The 18,325-nt window shown below is 43.0% G+C and overlaps 1 protein-coding gene and 1 pseudogene across 2 annotated transcripts; one reads left to right on the forward strand and one right to left on the reverse strand.

Moving 5' to 3' along the window:
• Positions 1-2,412: 2,412 nt before the first annotated feature.
• On the reverse strand, positions 2,413-14,532 carry LOC311132234 (clathrin heavy chain linker domain-containing protein 1-like; annotated as a pseudogene). Its single transcript has 9 exons — positions 14,338-14,532; positions 13,692-14,189; positions 13,478-13,593; positions 5,668-5,768; positions 4,312-4,455; positions 3,994-4,166; positions 2,988-3,171; positions 2,697-2,852; positions 2,413-2,608 (listed from the first exon to the last, which is right to left on the reverse strand). The product of its transcript is annotated as a clathrin heavy chain linker domain-containing protein 1-like (transcript).
• A 360-nt stretch (positions 14,533-14,892) lies between these two features.
• Positions 14,893-17,379, forward strand: LOC311132250 (ubiquitin-ribosomal protein eS31 fusion protein-like). The gene is made up of 6 exons (XM_084165483.1): positions 14,893-14,931; positions 15,041-15,105; positions 15,614-15,668; positions 15,770-15,855; positions 16,508-16,639; positions 17,194-17,379. The coding sequence occupies exons 2-6, from the start codon at positions 15,058-15,060 to the stop codon at positions 17,341-17,343; spliced, it is 471 nt and encodes a 156-aa protein (XP_084021609.1). The 5' UTR covers positions 14,893-14,931; positions 15,041-15,057; the 3' UTR covers positions 17,344-17,379.
• Positions 17,380-18,325: the final 946 nt, after the last annotated feature.

Below are 18,325 nucleotides of genomic sequence, written 5' to 3' on the forward strand. Positions count from 1 at the left end.
TCTGGTGCCTGGAGAGCAGCCAGCATCAATTGATAATCACAACACTGATGCGAAATGTTGCATGGGTGGTATTTGTAGCAAATACGAATAAAAGTCTATATAAGAGCCCAGTTTGTTAGTTGATAGTTGATCCGCTCTAGGTTTAAATTGGTATATATTTTACATTTTAGTCATTTACAGTTAGAGGCCATCAACTACACACGTCCATTCACTAACCCATTAACGGATCAAACAGATATACAAAGCAATGCGCCAAACAACATCAGCAGAATTGATTAACTGTGGGGATCATAGACACACAGCTCAGTGTGGCTTCATGTCTCTAAGGCGGAGGCAAAGGAAACTGGAGACTGTGTTTATTGATGGTGGGCATTGTTTGTGCTGTGTGGAAGCTTCACTCACTCTAATATGGCTGGGTGACTGAGACTGGCCCTGCACTGGGACAATGGGTCCACTGTGTGAGGGGGAGGCCACTGAGATGCCTGCTATCTGCCACTGTGTCCTCTTCGTATTTCTGTTTACATAATTGTGCGCCACTCAGGGATTGGCCATAATTTCTCATCTCTGTGGGGATAATGACTCATACCACCAAGGGTTGGTCAGTGGTGTTCTGGAGACAGGAAACAGGAAATGTATTAAAAGAAAATGCAATATTCTGCAGAGCTTGTCACCATTAATGATTTTGGATGTAGTAGATCCCATCGATCCAAATCTAAATGTATAGTACGTAGTGATGATTTTCTAAGATTAAGTTGTTTCATCTTACTGTTTGAGTCCAGTTAAGAGTAAATTATATTGAGGAATAACTAAAACTGATAAACCAACTATTAGGTGACACTGTTCATGTATTGTCAATTTAATAACATGGCACTGCTTTCTAATAAAGATGGAACTTGGAATGCTTTTCCAACAGTCTTGAAGGAGTTCCCACATATGCTGAGCACTTGTTGGCTGCTTTTCCTTCACTTTGCGGTCCAACTCATCCCAAACCATCTCAATTGGGTTGAGGTCGGGTGATTGTGGAGGCCAGGTCATCTGATGTAGCACTCCATCACTCTCCTTCTTGGTCAAATAGAGCAAGAATGACCCAAAACACAGCCTGGAGGTGTGTTTTGGGTCATTGTCCTGTTGAATAACAAATTATAGTCCCAATAAGCGCAAACCAGATGGGATAGCGTATCGCTGCAGAATGCTGTGGTAGCCATGCTGGTTAAGTGTGACTTGAATTCTAAATAAATCACAGACAGTGTCACCAGCAAAGCACCCCCACACCATCACACCTCCTCCTCCATGCTTCACGATGGGAACTACACATGCGGAGATCATCCGTTCACCTACACTGCGTCTCACAAAGACACGGCGGTTGGAACCAAAAATCTCCAATTTGGACCAAAGGACAGATTTCCACCGGTTTAATGTCCATTGCTCGTGTTTCTTGGCCCAAGCAAGTCTCTTCTTCTTATTGGTGTCCTTTAGAAGTGGTTTCTTTGCAGCAATTCGACCATGAAGGCCTGATTCACGCAGTCTCCTCTGAACAGTTGATGTTGGATTGTGTCTGTTACTTGAACTCTGTGAAGCATTTATTTGGGCTGCAATTTCTGAGGCTGGTAACTCTAATGAACTTATCCTCTGCAGCAGAGGTAACTCTGGGTCTTCCTTTCCTGTGGCGGTCCTCATGAGTGCCAGTTTCATCATAGCGCTTGGTTTTTGCGACTGCACTTGAAGAAACTTTAAAAGTTCTTGAAATGTTCCGTATTGACTGACTTTCATGTCTTAAAGTAATGATGGACTGTCATTTCTCTTTGCTTATTTGAGCTGTTCTTGCCAGAATATGGACTTGGTCTTTTACCAAATAGGCTATGTTCTGTATACCACCCCTACCTTGTCACAACACAACTGATTGGCTCAAACGCATTAAGGAGGAAAGAAATTCCACAAATTAACTTTTAACAAGGCACACCTGTTAATTGAAATGCATTCCAGGTGACTACCTCAAGAAGCTGGTTGAGAGAATGCCAAGAGTGTGCAAAGCTATCATCAAGGCAAAGGGTGGCTACTTTGAAGAATCTCAAATATAAAATATATTTTGATTTGTTTAAAAAAAAATTGATTACTACATGATTCCATATGTGTTATTTCGTAGTTTTGATGTCTTCACTATTATTCTACAATGTAGAAAATAGTAAAAATAAAGAAAAACCCTTGAATGAGTATGTGTGTCCAACTTTTGACTGGTACTGTACATGCAAATGATTTAATGATCTGGACTCTGGAGGACCTGTGTGGATGACTGTGCATCTCTCTGTGCGCACTGAGCAGGATGACACAGAGGTATAAATGGGCTTGCTTTGTTGGGAGGCCTCTTGGATTGGTTCAGATCAGTCCCATGGGCACCCTCTGGTGGCTGTCTCCCTACATGAACACGTGTGCCATCAGCCTGGAGCTCTCTATGCCAGGGGAGAGGTACATGGTCCCTGACTGAGACAGCAGGATGAAGAGGATCTCCTGGGCCAGCAGGGCCCTTTCTTCTGGCCACAGCGACCCGCTATCTCACCCCAGTCCACTGCAGAACACCTAGTATCATCCAGAATCACCTTCTCCAAAGTACCTGAAAATCACGGCAGCACAGGTCACTTCAACTTGTCCGTGTGTGCGACCATATGTGCTTGCCCTGCTGATTAGTGCGTGTAGCCTACATATCTTCCCCACCATCTGCAGTGCCAGGACCTCCAGATCAGAGTTGAGCAGAGCATGGCAGGCAAAGCCCAGAGAAATCACTCCAGGCTGACCCTGATACTCCTGAGTCAATGCCTGGAGCAGGGCCAAACTGGGACAGCCAAACAGACAGTAATCTGCACACAAACATACACACAGAGAACAATACACATTTACTTAAAAACACACTGCACACACTGAGTCACTCACACATACACTACATAGGATGTGTGTGAATAGTATCTGTAAATGAGTGAGAGTGTGTTCCCCACCTGCAGTAAAGCCTTTGCTTCGATAGATGAACTCCATAGCATTGCTGGTCATGCCTCTCTTGCACATGCTCAGTGTGGCCTTCCTGAGCACGCCGCAGGCCTTGTAGACTATATCGGCCAGAGCCAGGCATGTGTTGGCCATTCGCGGCTTCCTGTCTCTATGCTCACATCCCCCAGAGCCTTGCTGTATGTTAGTCTGAGAGGGTTATGGAGAAAGCTGTAACATAGAGCTCAATAACATAGAGCTCTAAACACTCACACTTTTGTCTTATACTCTCATACACTCTTAGAAAAAAGTGTTCCAAAAGGGTTCTTCGGCTGTCCCCATAGGAGAGCCCTTTTGGGTTCCAGGTAGAATCATTTTGGTTCCAGGTAGAACCCTTTTGGGTTCCATGTAGAACCCTCTGTGGAAAGGGTTTAACGTCGAACCCAAAAGGGTTCTACCTGGAACCAAAAAGGGTTCTCCTATGGCAGGGTGCCCCAACTGGCGGCCCGCGGGCTGGTTTTATTTGGCCTCCCAAGTTTTCTCAGCAAAAATAATATATATTGTTGATTATGTGTTGTTGAATTTTCATTGTTGGACATATAAGACTGTAAAAACACCAGGAAATCAGCACCAAGTGATTTTAATTTAAGAAAGCTGTTCCCAAGTATTCCCACGCATAATAGAGAGACACGTGATCATATACAAATGTAAGCAAGGTTTGAAATGATTGTTTTAGTCAAACATATCTGTTTGGGCTTCTTGTGGTCAATTTGCAGTCTACACATTATTTGTAATTATGTTCTGGCCCCCCGACCATCCGCTCAAGAAAATCTAGTTGATGATCCCTGTCCTATGGGGACAGTCGGAGAACACTTTTAGGTTCTAGATAGCACCTTTTTTCTAAGAGTTTACTAATACTGTATTTCTCTTGATTATTCTATATTTGCTACAACAATGCCCAGCTATACCATTCAAACCCTACACCAAAAAGACTGATAATCCCTAACACTCATATTATACACAATTATATGCTAACCTCTTCTGGATGACCCAGTGTGTGACCAGCTCTACAAAGTTGTGCTGTATGGCACACTGGACCCCCTAGGGTCTCCCAGGGCAGATGTTTCCCAGCATGCACTGATATCATGAGGGCCTGGAAGAAAAGGAGCAGAGGGGGCAGCTCCCCCTGTACACTGTGACTGCTATAGGGGAAACAGAGAACAGTTCAAACAGTTCATACAGACTCATATGTGCTGTGTGCCTGTACAAGATGCAGAGTTACTTTATGGTTGAGACTTCACAATAACCCACATTATGTGTGTATAGGGATCACAACACTATATGACCTCTGTGTAAGATAGACAATAAAGAGATCCACCTTTTAACCTTTCCATTGTCTCCATGTTTCCCAAGACTCTATGATGGGATTTGGCAGCATGGAAAGCAGCTGCCTCATATTCACCCCGTCATAGGTCAATGAACCTGCAGGAAGTCAAAACACATAGAACAATGATCTATACCAGTGGTCACCAACCTTTTCTGAGTCAAGATCACTTTCGCAATCAAAAAGCAAGCCGAGATCTACCACTCAGAATTTTTTTTTTACATTACTTAAAAAATGTACAATTAAGCTAATAAAAACAGGTCTGTATGAATGTGGTTTGTGCAGTAGGCCTAATACATTATCACAGCATATTGGCTATATGCCTTGTCTGCCAAGATTGTTCTTCTCAGACCATTTTATATTTCAAAACTCGAGCTTTGATAACAATATACAGTAGATCAGTTGGTGTAGCACTTGCGAGGCCAGCTGAGCAAAAACTGAAATAATTTGCAAATATTTTACTGGACTGATGGTACCTGCATCTGATGGTCAATACAACTGGGAACTCTGGAAATAAAACAAGGTCAAATCATGACGTCAATGCTCTCTCCTTTCCTCCGACTGACCAGAGAGGCAACACCGTCTTCCACCTGATGGCGAAACTCGAGTCGCAACACATCTGCCTCGTGCACAAATTAATGTTGTTCCTATGACCAGAGAATGTGAAATATTCCTCAATATTAAAATAGACACGAGCTGCTAATAATAATAATAAGAAGAAGAACACAGGGCTATCGATACACTTTCATTCATTGCAGCCGTGTGAGTTGAAGTAGGGAGAAGCACATTATGTTTTGTAATAGTGTTGAATAAAAACTTAAACAAGAACTCACTGATAAAAACAGCAGCTCTTTGCTGTATTCAATGTGTCTCTCTCTGATCATGGTTTTAAAAGTTATGAAATCTCAGGTAGGCTAGCATCAAACTTTGCTGTAGCCGGCGTGGAAGCTGTAGCCATGGTGATTTGAGATATCCGATTGGCACTCTATTTAGCCACAGATCTCCTGGTCTGCCAGGTAGGCGGAGTTTGTATTTTCAGACAAATGAAATTGTTCAAAATGGGAACACTTTGCCTACCCGATGGGCTGGGCTTCTGAATCAAGTGCACCGACCGCCAACAGCGCAACACGAAAAATAAAATAAAGTAGCATCTTTATGACTTTTATTATAGGCTTTTCTACATAAATGTTTGGTGATCGACTAGGAATGCCTTGAAGATCGACCAGTCGATCAACCGGTTGGTGACCACTGATCTATACATATGCATTGGTTGAAAGCATAGCACTAGAACTCAGAAAAAACTATAGTACCTTTCAATGTAATCCACCAAGAGCTCCGATTCATTGACCTTGCTGGGATCATCATCTTCAAACACTACTGCACTGATGCCAGGGGATTTCAGTGTCGCTCACTGAAATCCCCTGGCATCAAGTTCAGTGAGCGGGTAGCTACTGGCATCAAGTTACCAGTAGCTAGCGGGTAGCTACTGGTAACTTTTAGCAACTGTGGTTAGTTGTTTCCAATGTTATTTCACGCTTAAGAGTACCTGGGTCATTCTACAGATTCGGTGACATTTCAGTATTGTCAGTGTCCCAAGATGTACTAGTGTTATAACTTGTCAGAACATTTATCAAACTACACTTAAATTACAACATTTCAAAGTTTTACATGTTTTTAATATGGAGTAGAGAATATGATTTTAAACAGAGATGAATTTCAATACTTATATGTTTGCTTTTCTTAGGAGTATTAAGAATTTCGGCTGTCCCTATTGACCATCATGCAAATGGCGTGACTCATTTTGAGTACACAGTGTTAAATAATAATGCTTTTTTTTTGTTAAATTAATTGTATATGCCCCCTTATTATGCATAATCCATTTTCTCAGCATAAGACATTTTATTTTCTGAGAAATTCAGGCTTTTACCCCTGTCCTTGTATTTCTTTCAACCCCGTAACACAACAATACCCCCACTCACAATTAAATAATGGTTTGATCCTGTGGACATCATTTATGAGGAAGTGACATCATACAAGTCTTCAGAGAAGCCTGGTGTGACAAGTGGTGAGCTGCTCTCTCACTTTTTATAAATATTTCATGTTTTTTTAAGCACATATGGGCTTTGTCAATCTCAGGTATTCAACTCTGTTGGGGGGGGGAATTCATAGTTAAGATTTTACCAATAATTGTTTTTATAGCTATGAAGTATAACAATGTATTTTGTTGAATAAGGCCATGTGGCACACTGCTAGCTGCTAGCATCCCGAATTAGCAACAGATTAGCACAAAATCTTCAACCCTGTCACATTCAACCCCATCACATTTTTCAATGTTACGGGGTTGAATGGCTGTTACAGGGTTGAATAGCTGTTAAATCTTAGCAATATTTAATGTATATTGCTTAATACCAATCATATTTTCTTGTTGAATGTTTGTTGTTTACGGTTTTACAGTATCAACTAAAAGTACGAGGAATTTTTGAAAATAATAACTTTAAAAAAGTGACAATTAATTTGTTCTCTCTCCTATATACATTGACATATTTAGGAGTATTATCTGCAAGTTCATGTTCATTTTACTACATAGTGATTAAAAGGATACAATATTTAGTCTTGAAGAGTAAGCAGGTCATTGACTTGACCTTGACCTACAATTTCAGATTCAACAATGGAAAAAACAGCAGCAGAAAGGAAACACACATAGAGAGGAAGGTGAGGGACATCCGCGCGCCGGTGGTCAGGTAATTCTCCTGGACATGGGAAGGGAGCACCAGATGGTGTTGGTGCAACCCTAAAAAGAACCGCAGACAGGCTGATAAGTCAAGGATGTGACATCCCAAATGCTCATACTCTGTACAGGGTCTTAGAGGAGAACAACACTGCCATCAAGCTTTACTTCATTGAAGACGAGGCCATCGAGAAAGCCGTCCAAGGTATGCCAGCCAATTTACCAGTAGTTCCATCCACAATGCGGATCCACCAAGTTGTTTGTGTGGCTGCAAGGCAAATTGCCTACCGTGATGTAAGCTGTATGTGCACAGTCCACAACAAGAAACTGGAATGCCAGTGTTTCAATACACAACATTTCACATTTACCCCTAAAGTTACATCAGTCGTGTCACAGAGGGAGGTTGATTGGGCAAATCCAGACATATGAGGGAAATGGTGCGTGGCCAAATATGATGACGATTTCTATCCCGGAATAATTCTAGCCACAGATGAATCCCATGTGCAGGTCAAATGCATGTGCTGTGCTGGACCAAATAGGTACTTCTGGCCACTTCTTTATGATATCCAGTGGTATCCATTTGAGGACATCTTGGAACACATTGATCCCCCTAAACCGGTGACTTCTAGGCACATGGAAATACAGAAGGAAGTGTGGGCTAGGCTCTCTCAGTAAAAATGGTGAACAAACTGTAGGCTTACCTATAGGTTATTAATGTTAAGATGTTTGCTTAATGTTCAAACATTCAAACAACACAGACATTCCTGCCATTACTCTGGATATTTCTATGAAATCAATGAAAATGTTGTAACTGTTGTTAGTTTATTAATGTGTTTTAATCTGTCTAGATTTCATCTTGATTGTTTAAACTTTAAAAGCTATGTTGACAGTAGTTTAAAATGTTAAAAAATGGCAACATGTGACCTATATAGGTTATCAATGTTAAGATGTTTGCTCAATGTTCAAACAGACTCCTGCCATTATCAGATGGATATTTTTATGAAATCAATGAAATGTTGTTACTGTTATTAGTTCATTAATGTGTTTTACTCTGTCTAGCTTTCATCTAGATTCTTTAGATTTTAAAAGCTATGTTGACAGTAGGTTTAAAAATGTTTAAAATGTTTAAAAAATGGCAACATGTTAGTGATCTCAAAAGATAAAACATATGACACGTGATGCTTTTCACTCAACCCTGTTACATGATTTTCAAACCTGTTGCGGTGCATTCATCCCTGTTACGAGATTATTTTTTTACATTTTTGTATTAAATACACAAAATATAACATCAATAGTGTTTTTATTGTGTGTATTAAATCAGGGTAAATAAGGCTATTTCAATTTTGTCAGGAATTACGCAGCATTCTTGCACATTTCTTGCGAAAATGTGGAGTTAGATTAGACATTTCTTCATCGTAAACTGGAAAGGATGGTGCTGGTCAGTTTTTCTTGATTTTCTCTTTAATTACAATATGCCATTATTTACAAGGGACATCTAAACTGTGAGATTATGCCAGAAGCTGATCTCAAGCTTATTGGAAAAATGAATAGTTGAATAACAAAATGACTGTGACGGGGTTGAATTAAATTTGGACTTGTTTGAGAAAATAATACAGAATAATAACTTAATACTCTACATTGAGATGGGAAAATGTATTTTCTATCAAGTACACACATTACTTTGTCACATCAAATAAAAAAAAGCTTAAGATTTTAATGTTCATTGTTTCATCCTCCTCAATCACAAAAGGCACCGAATCTGTAGAATGACCCACCTGTGGTTGAGCCAGCTAGCTACCTACCATTCAGCTGTAGGTAGCTAGCTGGCCAGACAGCTGGCGTCGGGTACATTTTACATTTTACATTTTAGTCATTTAGCAGACGCTCTTATCCAGAGCGACTTACAGTTAGTGAATACATATTTGTTTTATACTGGCCCCCCGTGGGAAACGAACCCACAACCCTGGCGTTGCAAACGCCATGCTCTATCAACTGAGCTACATCCCTGCCGGCCATTCCCTCCCCTACCCTGGACGACGCTGGGCCAATTGTGCGCCGCCCATGAGTCTCCCGGTCGCGGCCGGCTGCGACAGAGCCTGGATTCGAACCAGGATCTAGTGGCACAGTTAGCACTGCGATGCAGTGCCTTAGACCACTGCGCCACTCAGGAGACTTTAGGGTAAGTTTGGCTTTATACATAGCTTGGGCTTTGTCGAGTAAGGCTTAAACTATGTATTTAGATTGTAGTTAGGTATTATAGGTAGGCATCGTGGGCTGTATATTATTAGGTATTGTAGGTAGGCATCGTGGGCTGTTGTGGGTAGTTGTTGTATGTAGTTATTGTAGGTTACTTTTGTATTCGGCGGTGCCGGGTGTAGCATGAAGCTAGCTAGCTAACTCACCTCCTGGACTGGCTGGCGAGTAGCTATTAGCAACGGTAGCAACTAAATACAATATCCTTTTAGCCAGCTACATTCGTTCGCAGCGACGCCGTTTTTCAAACAAAGTCAACACAGCAGCCATTGCTAGCTAGCCAACACTACCAGCTAGCTGTACTGTGGTAGCTAAATACAATATCTTTGTGCTAGCTAGCCAACGTTTAATTATTGCTGCGTTATGAAAGAACTAGACACGGACACGAATTATCTGTTTAGTGTGTTAACACACTATTGGTAGTTTGTTGTAACCAAGTATTGGTGCTAAACTGTGTGTTATTGGATGCTAGCATGCTAGTTAGCTATGGCGTCATAGTTAGCTAGCTGAATAAAGTAAGTTGAGTCTATTCCTTGAAACATTGAACCGCTGTAGTTTACAACAATTCTAATTTCTAAAGTGGAAGTTGGGAGAGTTTTATTCGGGTGGTTCAGTGAAACAATTATAGTTTCTGAGGTGGAAGTTGGGAGAGTTATATTTTTTTTTGGTGAGGGAGGCCCTGCTCTCTCCTTTCCCAGATGTTTAGTTCATTTCATTCCGATCTCCTCTGCATTATTGTAGCCATCTGCTACAGCCTGTCAACTATGCCTCTGCCTATCCCTGTTCTCTCCTCTCCGCACAGGCTACACAAACGCCTCACACCGCGTGGCTGCTGCCTCTCTAACCTGGTGGTCCCTGCACGCACCACACACCTGGAGTTCCAGGTCTCAGGCAGCCTCTGGAACTGCCGTTCTGCTGCCAACAAGGCTGACTTCATCCCAGCCTATGCTACCCTCCAGTCCCTCGACTTCCTGGCGCTGACGGAAACATGGATTACCACTGAAAACACTGCTACTCCTACTGCTCTCTCCTCGTCTGACCATGTGTTCTCGCATACCCCGAGAGCATCTGGTCAGAGGGGTGGTGGCACAGGAATCCTCATCTCTCCCAAGTGGTCATTCTCAATTTTTCCCCTAACCCATCTGTCTATCTCCTCATTTGAATTCCACGCTGTCACAGTCACTAGCCCATTTAAGCTTAATATCCTTGTCATCTATCGCCCTCCAGGTTCCCTTGGAGAGTTCATCAATGAGCTTGACGCCTTGATAAGTTCCTTTCCTGAGGATGGCTCACCCTTCACAGTTTTGGGGGATTTCAACCTCCCTACGTCTACATTTGACTCATTTCTCTCTGCCTCCTTCTTTCCACTCCTCTCCTCTTTTGACCTCACCCTCTCACCGTCCCCCCCTACTCACAAGGCAGGCAATACGCTTGACTTCATCTTTACTAGATGTTGCTCTTCTACTAATCTCACTGCAACTCCCCTCCATGTCTCCGACCACTACTTTGTATCCTTTTCTCTCTCGCTCTCCTCCAACACTACTCACTCTGCCCCTACACAGATGGTAACGCGCCGCCGCAACCTTCGCTCTCTCTCTCCCACTACTCTCTCCTCTTCCATCCTATCATCTCTTCCCTCTGCTCAATCCTTCTCCCTCCAATCTCCTGATTCTGCCTCCTCAACCCTCCTCTCCTCCCTTTCTGCATCCTTTGACTCCCTGTGTCCCCTATCCTCCCGGCCGGCTCGGTCCTCCCTTCCAGCTCCTGACTCATTGCGAGCTCACAGAACAGAGCTCCGGGCAGCTGAGCGGAAATGGAAGAAAACTAAACTCCCTGCCGACCTGGCATCTTTTCATTCCCTCCTCTCTACATTTTCTTCATCTGTTTCTGCTGCTAAGGCCACTTTCTACCACTCTAAATTCCAAGCATCTGCCTCTAACCCTAGGAAGCTCTTTGCCACATTCTCCTCACTGCTGAATCCTCCCCCCCACCCCCACCCCTCCTCCCTCTCTGTGGATGACTTCGTCAACCACTTTGAAAAGAAGGTTGATGACATCCGATCCTCGTTTGTTAAGTCTAATGACACTGCTGGTCCTGCTCACACTGCCCTACCCTATGCTTTGACTTCTTTCTCCCCTCTCTCTCCAGATAAAATCTTGCGACTAGTGACTGCAGGCCGCCCAACAACCTGCCCGCTTGAACCCATCCCCTCCTCTCTTCTCCAGACCATCTCCGGTGACCTTCTCCCCTACCTCACCTCGCTGATCAACTCATCCTTGACCGCTGGCTATGTCCCTTCCGTCTTCAAGAGAGCGAGAGTTGCACCCCTTCTCAAAAAACCAACACTCGATCCCACTGATGTCAACAACTACAGACCAGTATCCCTTCTTTCTTTTCTTTCCAAACCTATTGAGCGTGCCGTCTTTAGCCAACTCTCTTGCTATCTCTCTCAGAATTACCTTCTTGATCCAAACCAGTCAGGTTTCAGGACTGGTCATTCAACTGAGACTGCTCTTCTCTGTGTCACGGAGGCTCTCCGCACTGCTAAAGCTAACTCTCTCTCCTCTGCTCTTGTCCTTCTAGACCTGTCTGCTTGTCGGCTCGGTCCTCCCTTCCAGCTCCGTGGCTTGATGACTCATTGCGAGCTCACAGAACAGAGCTCCGGGCAGCTGAGCGGAAATGGAAGAAAACTAAACTCCCTGCCGACCTGGCATCTTTTCATTCCCTCCTCTCTACATTTTCTTCATCTGTTTCTGCTGCTAAGGCCACTTTCTACCACTCTAAATTCCAAGCATCTGCCTCTAACCCTAGGAAGCTCTTTGCCACATTCTCCGCACTGCTAAAGCTAACTCTCTCTCCTCTGCTCTTGTCCTTCTAGACCTGTCTGCTGCCTTTGATACTGTGAACCATCAGATCCTCCTCTCCACCCTCTCCGAGCTGGGCATCTCCGGCGCGGCTCACTCCTGGATTGCGTCCTACCTGACCGGTCGCTCCTACCAAGTGGCGTGGCGAGAAGCTGTCTCCGCACCACGTGCTCTCACCACTGGTGTCCCCCAGGGCTCAGTTCTAGGCCCTCTCCTTTTCTCCCTATACACCAAGTCACTTGGCTCTGTCATATCCTCACATGGCCTCTCCTATCATTGCTACGCTGACGATACACAACTAATCTTCTCCTTTCCCCCTTCTGATAACCAGGTGGCGAATCGCATCTTTGCATGTCTGGCAGACATATCAGTATGGATGACGGATCACCACCTCAAGCTGAACCCTGGCAAGACGGAGCTGCTCTTCCTCCCGGGGAAGGACTGCCCGTTCCATGATCTCGCCATCACGGTTGACAACTCCGTTGTGTCCTCCTCCCAGAGTGCGAAGAGCCTTGGCGTGACCCTGGACAACACCCTGTCGTTCTCCGCTAACATCAAGGCGGTGACCCGATCCTGCAGGTTCATGCTCTACAACATTCGTAGAGTACGACCCTGCCTTACACAGGAAGCGGCACAGGTCCTAATCCAGGCACTTGTCATCTCCCGTCTGGATTACTGCAACTCGCTGTTGGCTGGGCTCCCTGCCTGTGCCATTAAACCCCTACAACTCATCCAGAATGCCGCAGCCCGTCTGGTGTTCAACCTTCCCAAGTTCTCTCACGTCACCCCCCTCCTCCGCACACTCCACTGGCTTCCAGTTGAAGCTCGCATCCGTTACAAGACCATGGTGCTTGCCTATGGAGCAGTGAGGGGAACGGCACCTCCGTACCTTCAGGCTCTGATCAGTCCCTACACCCAAACGAGGGCATTGCGTTCATCCACCTCTGGCCTGCTGGCTCCCCTTCCTCTGCGGAAGCATAGTTCCCGCTCAGCCCAGTCAAAACTGTTCGCTGTTTTGTAAAGTGGTTATCCCACTGGCTATAGGGTGAATGCACCAATTTGTAAGTCGCTCTGGATAAGAGCGTCTGCTAAATGACGTAAATGTAATGTAATGTACTTTATTGCTGCTGTATCATAATCCTTCTCATAGTTACAAAACACACAAAAGCTCTCGAGGTTTATAGGCCTCCCATATCATAAGTAGAATAACTGTATTCACTGTCAGTGTCACTAATACTAACATACACTGTATGCTAAAGTAGAAGTGTAAAATACTTTTCAGATCAAATATATTCTCCAGTTATGAGGTGAGGAACTCCAGCAAAGGGACTTCTCTTCCTGTCTTTTCCCAGTTAATGAGGGAGTCATTCAGAAACTTCCTTTGTTTGTATCTAGAAAACCAGAAGAACTGATAACAACATAGGCCTTTTCAATGGTATTCTATTAACACTCATGCCAGTGAGTATTGAGACAAGTGAGACAGTCTCACCGGAGTTGGAGTCTCTCATTCTCTACTGCCAGCTCATCGCTCTGGTCCAGGGCAGACCGCATTTTATTGTCCAGGTCAGCCTTGACGGAAACAGACACATACAGGCTCTTCCTCTTAATCTGCAGGTTGTCTCGCTTTCACTCAAGGTACTCCAAATGCTTTGCAAGAACTGCTGGGTTCATCGACTCATCAAATGTCAGAACTGGGAAAGAACTGGGAAAAACTATACTGTAAGCACTGCTCATGAATGACATATTGTTGTGTCTACATACATTGTGTCTATGGTAGAAGATTGAAGTGACTCGCTTGCATTTCCTGAAGCTGCACAGCTTTTCTCTGACAGTACATAAGGGAGGTGGGCTGGGCCACCACCGCCTTCAGTTTCCCATGCGCCAGCTTGGCATCATGGTCACTCTTATTTATGGCACAGATTAACTCATCAAACTCTTTCTTGATGGTGGTGAGAACTGTTTTGTATGCAGTTGCATACTCAATTATCTGAGAAAATCAAACAAGCAAGAGATAGGCATAGCTAGTTATGCAACAAGCCCAGGCATTCTAAACAGGTGAGGTGTATAGGCCTACAAAAATGCTTGAGTGATGATGCTGAAACAAGGCGAAAGGGTATGGTGCTTCATTTTGATACCTTATCAAATGCAGAACTGTAAATGATGTAACGTTGCTCATCAGTCCCTCATCTGGACACATCAGATGTTCCTTCTCACATGTACTATTCACCAAGAGATTCTAGGAAATTATTGTCACTGGCAGATTTGATAGGTGGCAAAGTTCTTCTTCCAAATTCTTCTGTTGAGTGATGGAAGTTTCCAGCTCCAAACATGATTTTCTTATGTTTTTTCACTCTCCTTTCTTGGACATGGTTTAATTAATCCAACACGAGACATTTTGCAGAGAAGTGTCTCCAATGTGCCCAAAAGGTAAACGGGAAGGTTGCTATGGACATAAGGGTACGTTGGGTAGTTTTAAAATCGTATGTTTCTCCCCTTATTTTGGGGTGGAATTTCTCTCACAATATCTTATATTTTCAGAAAAAAAACTAAACCAAATCTGGTTTTGGGAAAATACCCCGCAAAGCATGATGTCTTATGAATTCTTCTGAGAGAGGTGTTTTGAACAGGCATTTTATTTGACGCCTACTCCCTGCAGACGAGGCCAGAAAACCCCGTCGCACGCTTGGAAAGCCCTCTTCTCATGATCCGCCATTAGTTGGAGACCTGTGGTAAGATCGTGCTCTCTATTTTATGCAATTATTTACCATAATAACGACATTGTAGATCGTGTTTGAGCTAATATAGTTGTACATACAACACTGTCGTTCTTGTGTGCAGGTGGATTGAACGCCAAGATGCAGATTTTCGTCAAAACCCTCACGGGGAAGACTATAACCCTCGAGGTGGGTACTTCGGACTTGAAGGGCTTCCTGCCTCTAATAGCGGCGCATGCATTCTTTAGCAAACTAGCTGGCTAGGTAACTAGCTAGCTAACACAGTTAAATGAGCATAGAGTGCGTTATAACAATTAATCAGCCATAAACACTTTTGCAAGTTCACTCATCTTTATTGGACAGTAGTTGTTAATAGCCTGCTAGTACTTGCCGACTTCGTTACCGGTTTTAATGCTGAACTGCTAGCTAGTTGGCTACCAGTAGCTAACTACATTTTAGTAGCATGGCCCGCGTATACACGTGTAAATGACCGGAACAGCTCGGCAACTTATCTTAGCTATATAATAACATCCTTCTGCTTTAATGTAGATTAAGTTATGAGTAATATTTGTTATTGCCATTTTGGCTTGTAGTTAGTTAACCAATACCTTGGGAATGAGTTGTCTTGGAACTGTTTAGTCTTTTTGCTAGCCACGTTAGCAACTGTTTGAAGACTGACAGGTTCTGTTATTTCCAGGTTGAGCCTTCAGATACCATTGAAAATGTCAAGGCCAAAATCCAAGACAAAGAAGGTAATTGCACACATTTGAAATCCTTGTCATTCTTTGAATTGAATTGTTGCATGAAGTGGCTGCCTGAAAGATTGAACTCATTGCCCCCTGTCTCTCTCCAGGTATCCCTCCTGATCAGCAGAGGTTGATCTTTGCTGGTAAGCAGCTGGAGGATGGACGCACACTGTCCGACTACAACATTCAGAAGGTGAGTTGACATTTTCACCTTGGTAAACGATTGACAATACTACACTTTGGTAAAGGTGTTGCAGGAGGTAGATTACATTACATCACTGAAGTGCACAACACCATTCCCTTAGACCAGGGGTTCTCAGCCTAGCTTTTTTGTTAAAATGTATCAGATCTAATAGTAATGCGTGCTGAATATTCTAAGTATGACATTTCAGAATGTTTTAATGTAACATTTATTGCCATCAGGAATTGTTGGTGGTAGATTAGATAATGAAGCCATCGTTGTTTCTCAGCAGTGATTAATTTAAATTTGGCAGATGCTCTTATCCAGAGTGATATACAGGAGCAATTATGGTTGTGCCTTACTCAAGGCCACATCAACATTTTTCGCCTAGTTGACTAAGGGATTCAAACCAGCGACCTTTCGGTTACTGGCCCACCGCTCTTAACAACTAGGTTACCTGCCGACTCATTGTATTGCTATTTTCTCTGTATTTGAGTTAATTCTGGGACAGCTGTGAATAATCCTTAAGTTTTTATTTGAATTTCTCACTACAATCATACAGCCCAAATAAGTATTTATTCTTACTGTCATATGCAGCATTGACCACTGAAGCTATAGCCATTTGTTGGTCTTTCTGGTTGAACTGAATTGTGTTGTCCTGCAGGAGTCTACTCTGCACTTGGTGCTGAGACTGCGAGGGGGTGCCAAGAAGAGGAAGAAGAAGTCCTACACCACTCCCAAAAAGAACAAGCACAAGAGGAAGAAGGTCAAGCTCGCAGTGCTCAAGTACTACAAGGTAAACGCACTGGATCACAACTTGACCCATTCCTTGATTGAAGATAACAGCTAGTCTAATAGATGTAAAAAAAAAAATGTATATGTCTGGTAGTATGCCAATTTGCTGTCTACTGCCTCTAGGCTCTAGTGCAGTGGATCTTAAACTTTTTCAGCTCAAGACCCAAAATAGAAATTGACCGGCCTTCCGTAACCCATATTTTCCTTCAACTACCTAAATTAAGTAATGTTAAAAATATGTATTCTCATAACTCACGACCCACCTCGCATGCCCAGGGCACACTTTGGGTCCTGACCCATTGTTAAAAAATCCACAGTCTAGTGAATGGATCCAGAAGTCCATGAAATCTGACTGTTGCAAAAAGTTTATTAGGCACAAACAAAGCTCATTTTTGGCTGATTTTAAATTAATATTGAGACCTCCTGTGGTGTCAAGAATTCCTTGTCAATGAGGCCTGTCATAAGAGGGAATTTGTTTTCTGTTTCGCTCTACTGAATGCAGCCACTGTCGTGTGTTCCGTTGCTATACTTATGGCTTCCATGGGGTTGTTTCAGGTTGATGAAAACGGCAAGATCCACCGTCTGCGTCGTGAGTGTCCAGCTGAAGAGTGTGGCGCTGGCGTGTTCATGGCCAGCCACTTCGATAGGCACTACTGTGGCAAGTGCTGCCTCACTTACTGCTTCAACAAGCCTGAGGACAAGTAAACTAATGGACTGGACTAAATAAAATGTTTTCACCAATCACTGATTTCTTGATTCCTATAGTTTCACACAATATGAGATTGGTTTACCAATCTGACATTTCCGGAGGATTATTATTAGCAGGGCTACATGTAGTTCTGGCTTTTTTAGGCTTAAACGTCTTCTAAAAATTTTTTTTACAGAATCGTGTAAGGTATAAAGTAAATACACTTCAAACTACTGCTCATACTGACAGTGCCTTCAGAAAGTATTAATACCCCTTGACTTATTCCACAATTTGTTAGTCTGAATTCAAAATGGATTACGTTTTTTTTCTTCACCCATCTACACACCGTAGTACCCCATAATGAAAAGGTGAAAATGTTTGCAAATGTATTAAATAGATCCAATTTACATAAGTATTCACATCCCTTTGCTATGACATTCCAAATTGAGCTCTGGTGCATCCAATTTCATTTAATTGTCCTTGATGTCACTACAACATGATTGGAGTCCATCTGTGGCCAATTCAATTGTTTTGACATGATTTAAAAAGAAACACCTGTCTATATAAGGTCCCACAGTTGACAGTGCATGTCAGAGCAGAAACTACAATGAAGTCGAAGGAACTGTGTAGATATGAGAGAATTGTGATGAGGCATATCTGGGGAAGGGTATAAAACAATTTCTAGAGTGAAAGTTTCCAATAGTACAGTGGTCTCCATCATTGGGGGAAAAAAACATTTTATCCATTTTGAAACCAGCCTGTATGCAACACAACAAAATGTGGAATAAGTCAAGGGTTATGAATACTTTCTGAATGCACTGTATGTTTTGGCACTAAGATGTCTAAGGAGGTTTGGATTGATTCTGTTCTAATTATCACTTATGTCAATCACTTCAGGGAAATAATTAATTTACCCCTGGGCGGCCTTATATTAATGCAATGTGAGAATTGATGTGCATCTACAGCAAGTCACTAATAGTTGACAAATATACTTACAGA

Source organism: Coregonus lavaretus (genome assembly GCF_964263955.1).
Source record: "Coregonus lavaretus genome assembly, chromosome: 1".
NCBI classification, from domain to species: Eukaryota; Metazoa; Chordata; class Actinopteri; order Salmoniformes; family Salmonidae; genus Coregonus; species Coregonus lavaretus.

Bases quoted from the DNA above. Each gene is read 5' to 3' on its own strand.
- LOC311132250 (XM_084165483.1), top strand. From the start codon at position 15,058: ATGCAGATTTTCGTCAAAACCCTCACGGGGAAGACTATAACCCTCGAG. The intron at 15,856-16,507 runs GTGAGTTGACAT...GTTGTCCTGCAG, and splicing joins CCGACTACAACATTCAGAAG to GAGTCTACTCTGCACTTGGT. The intron at 16,640-17,193 runs GTAAACGCACTG...GGGTTGTTTCAG, and splicing joins CAGTGCTCAAGTACTACAAG to GTTGATGAAAACGGCAAGAT.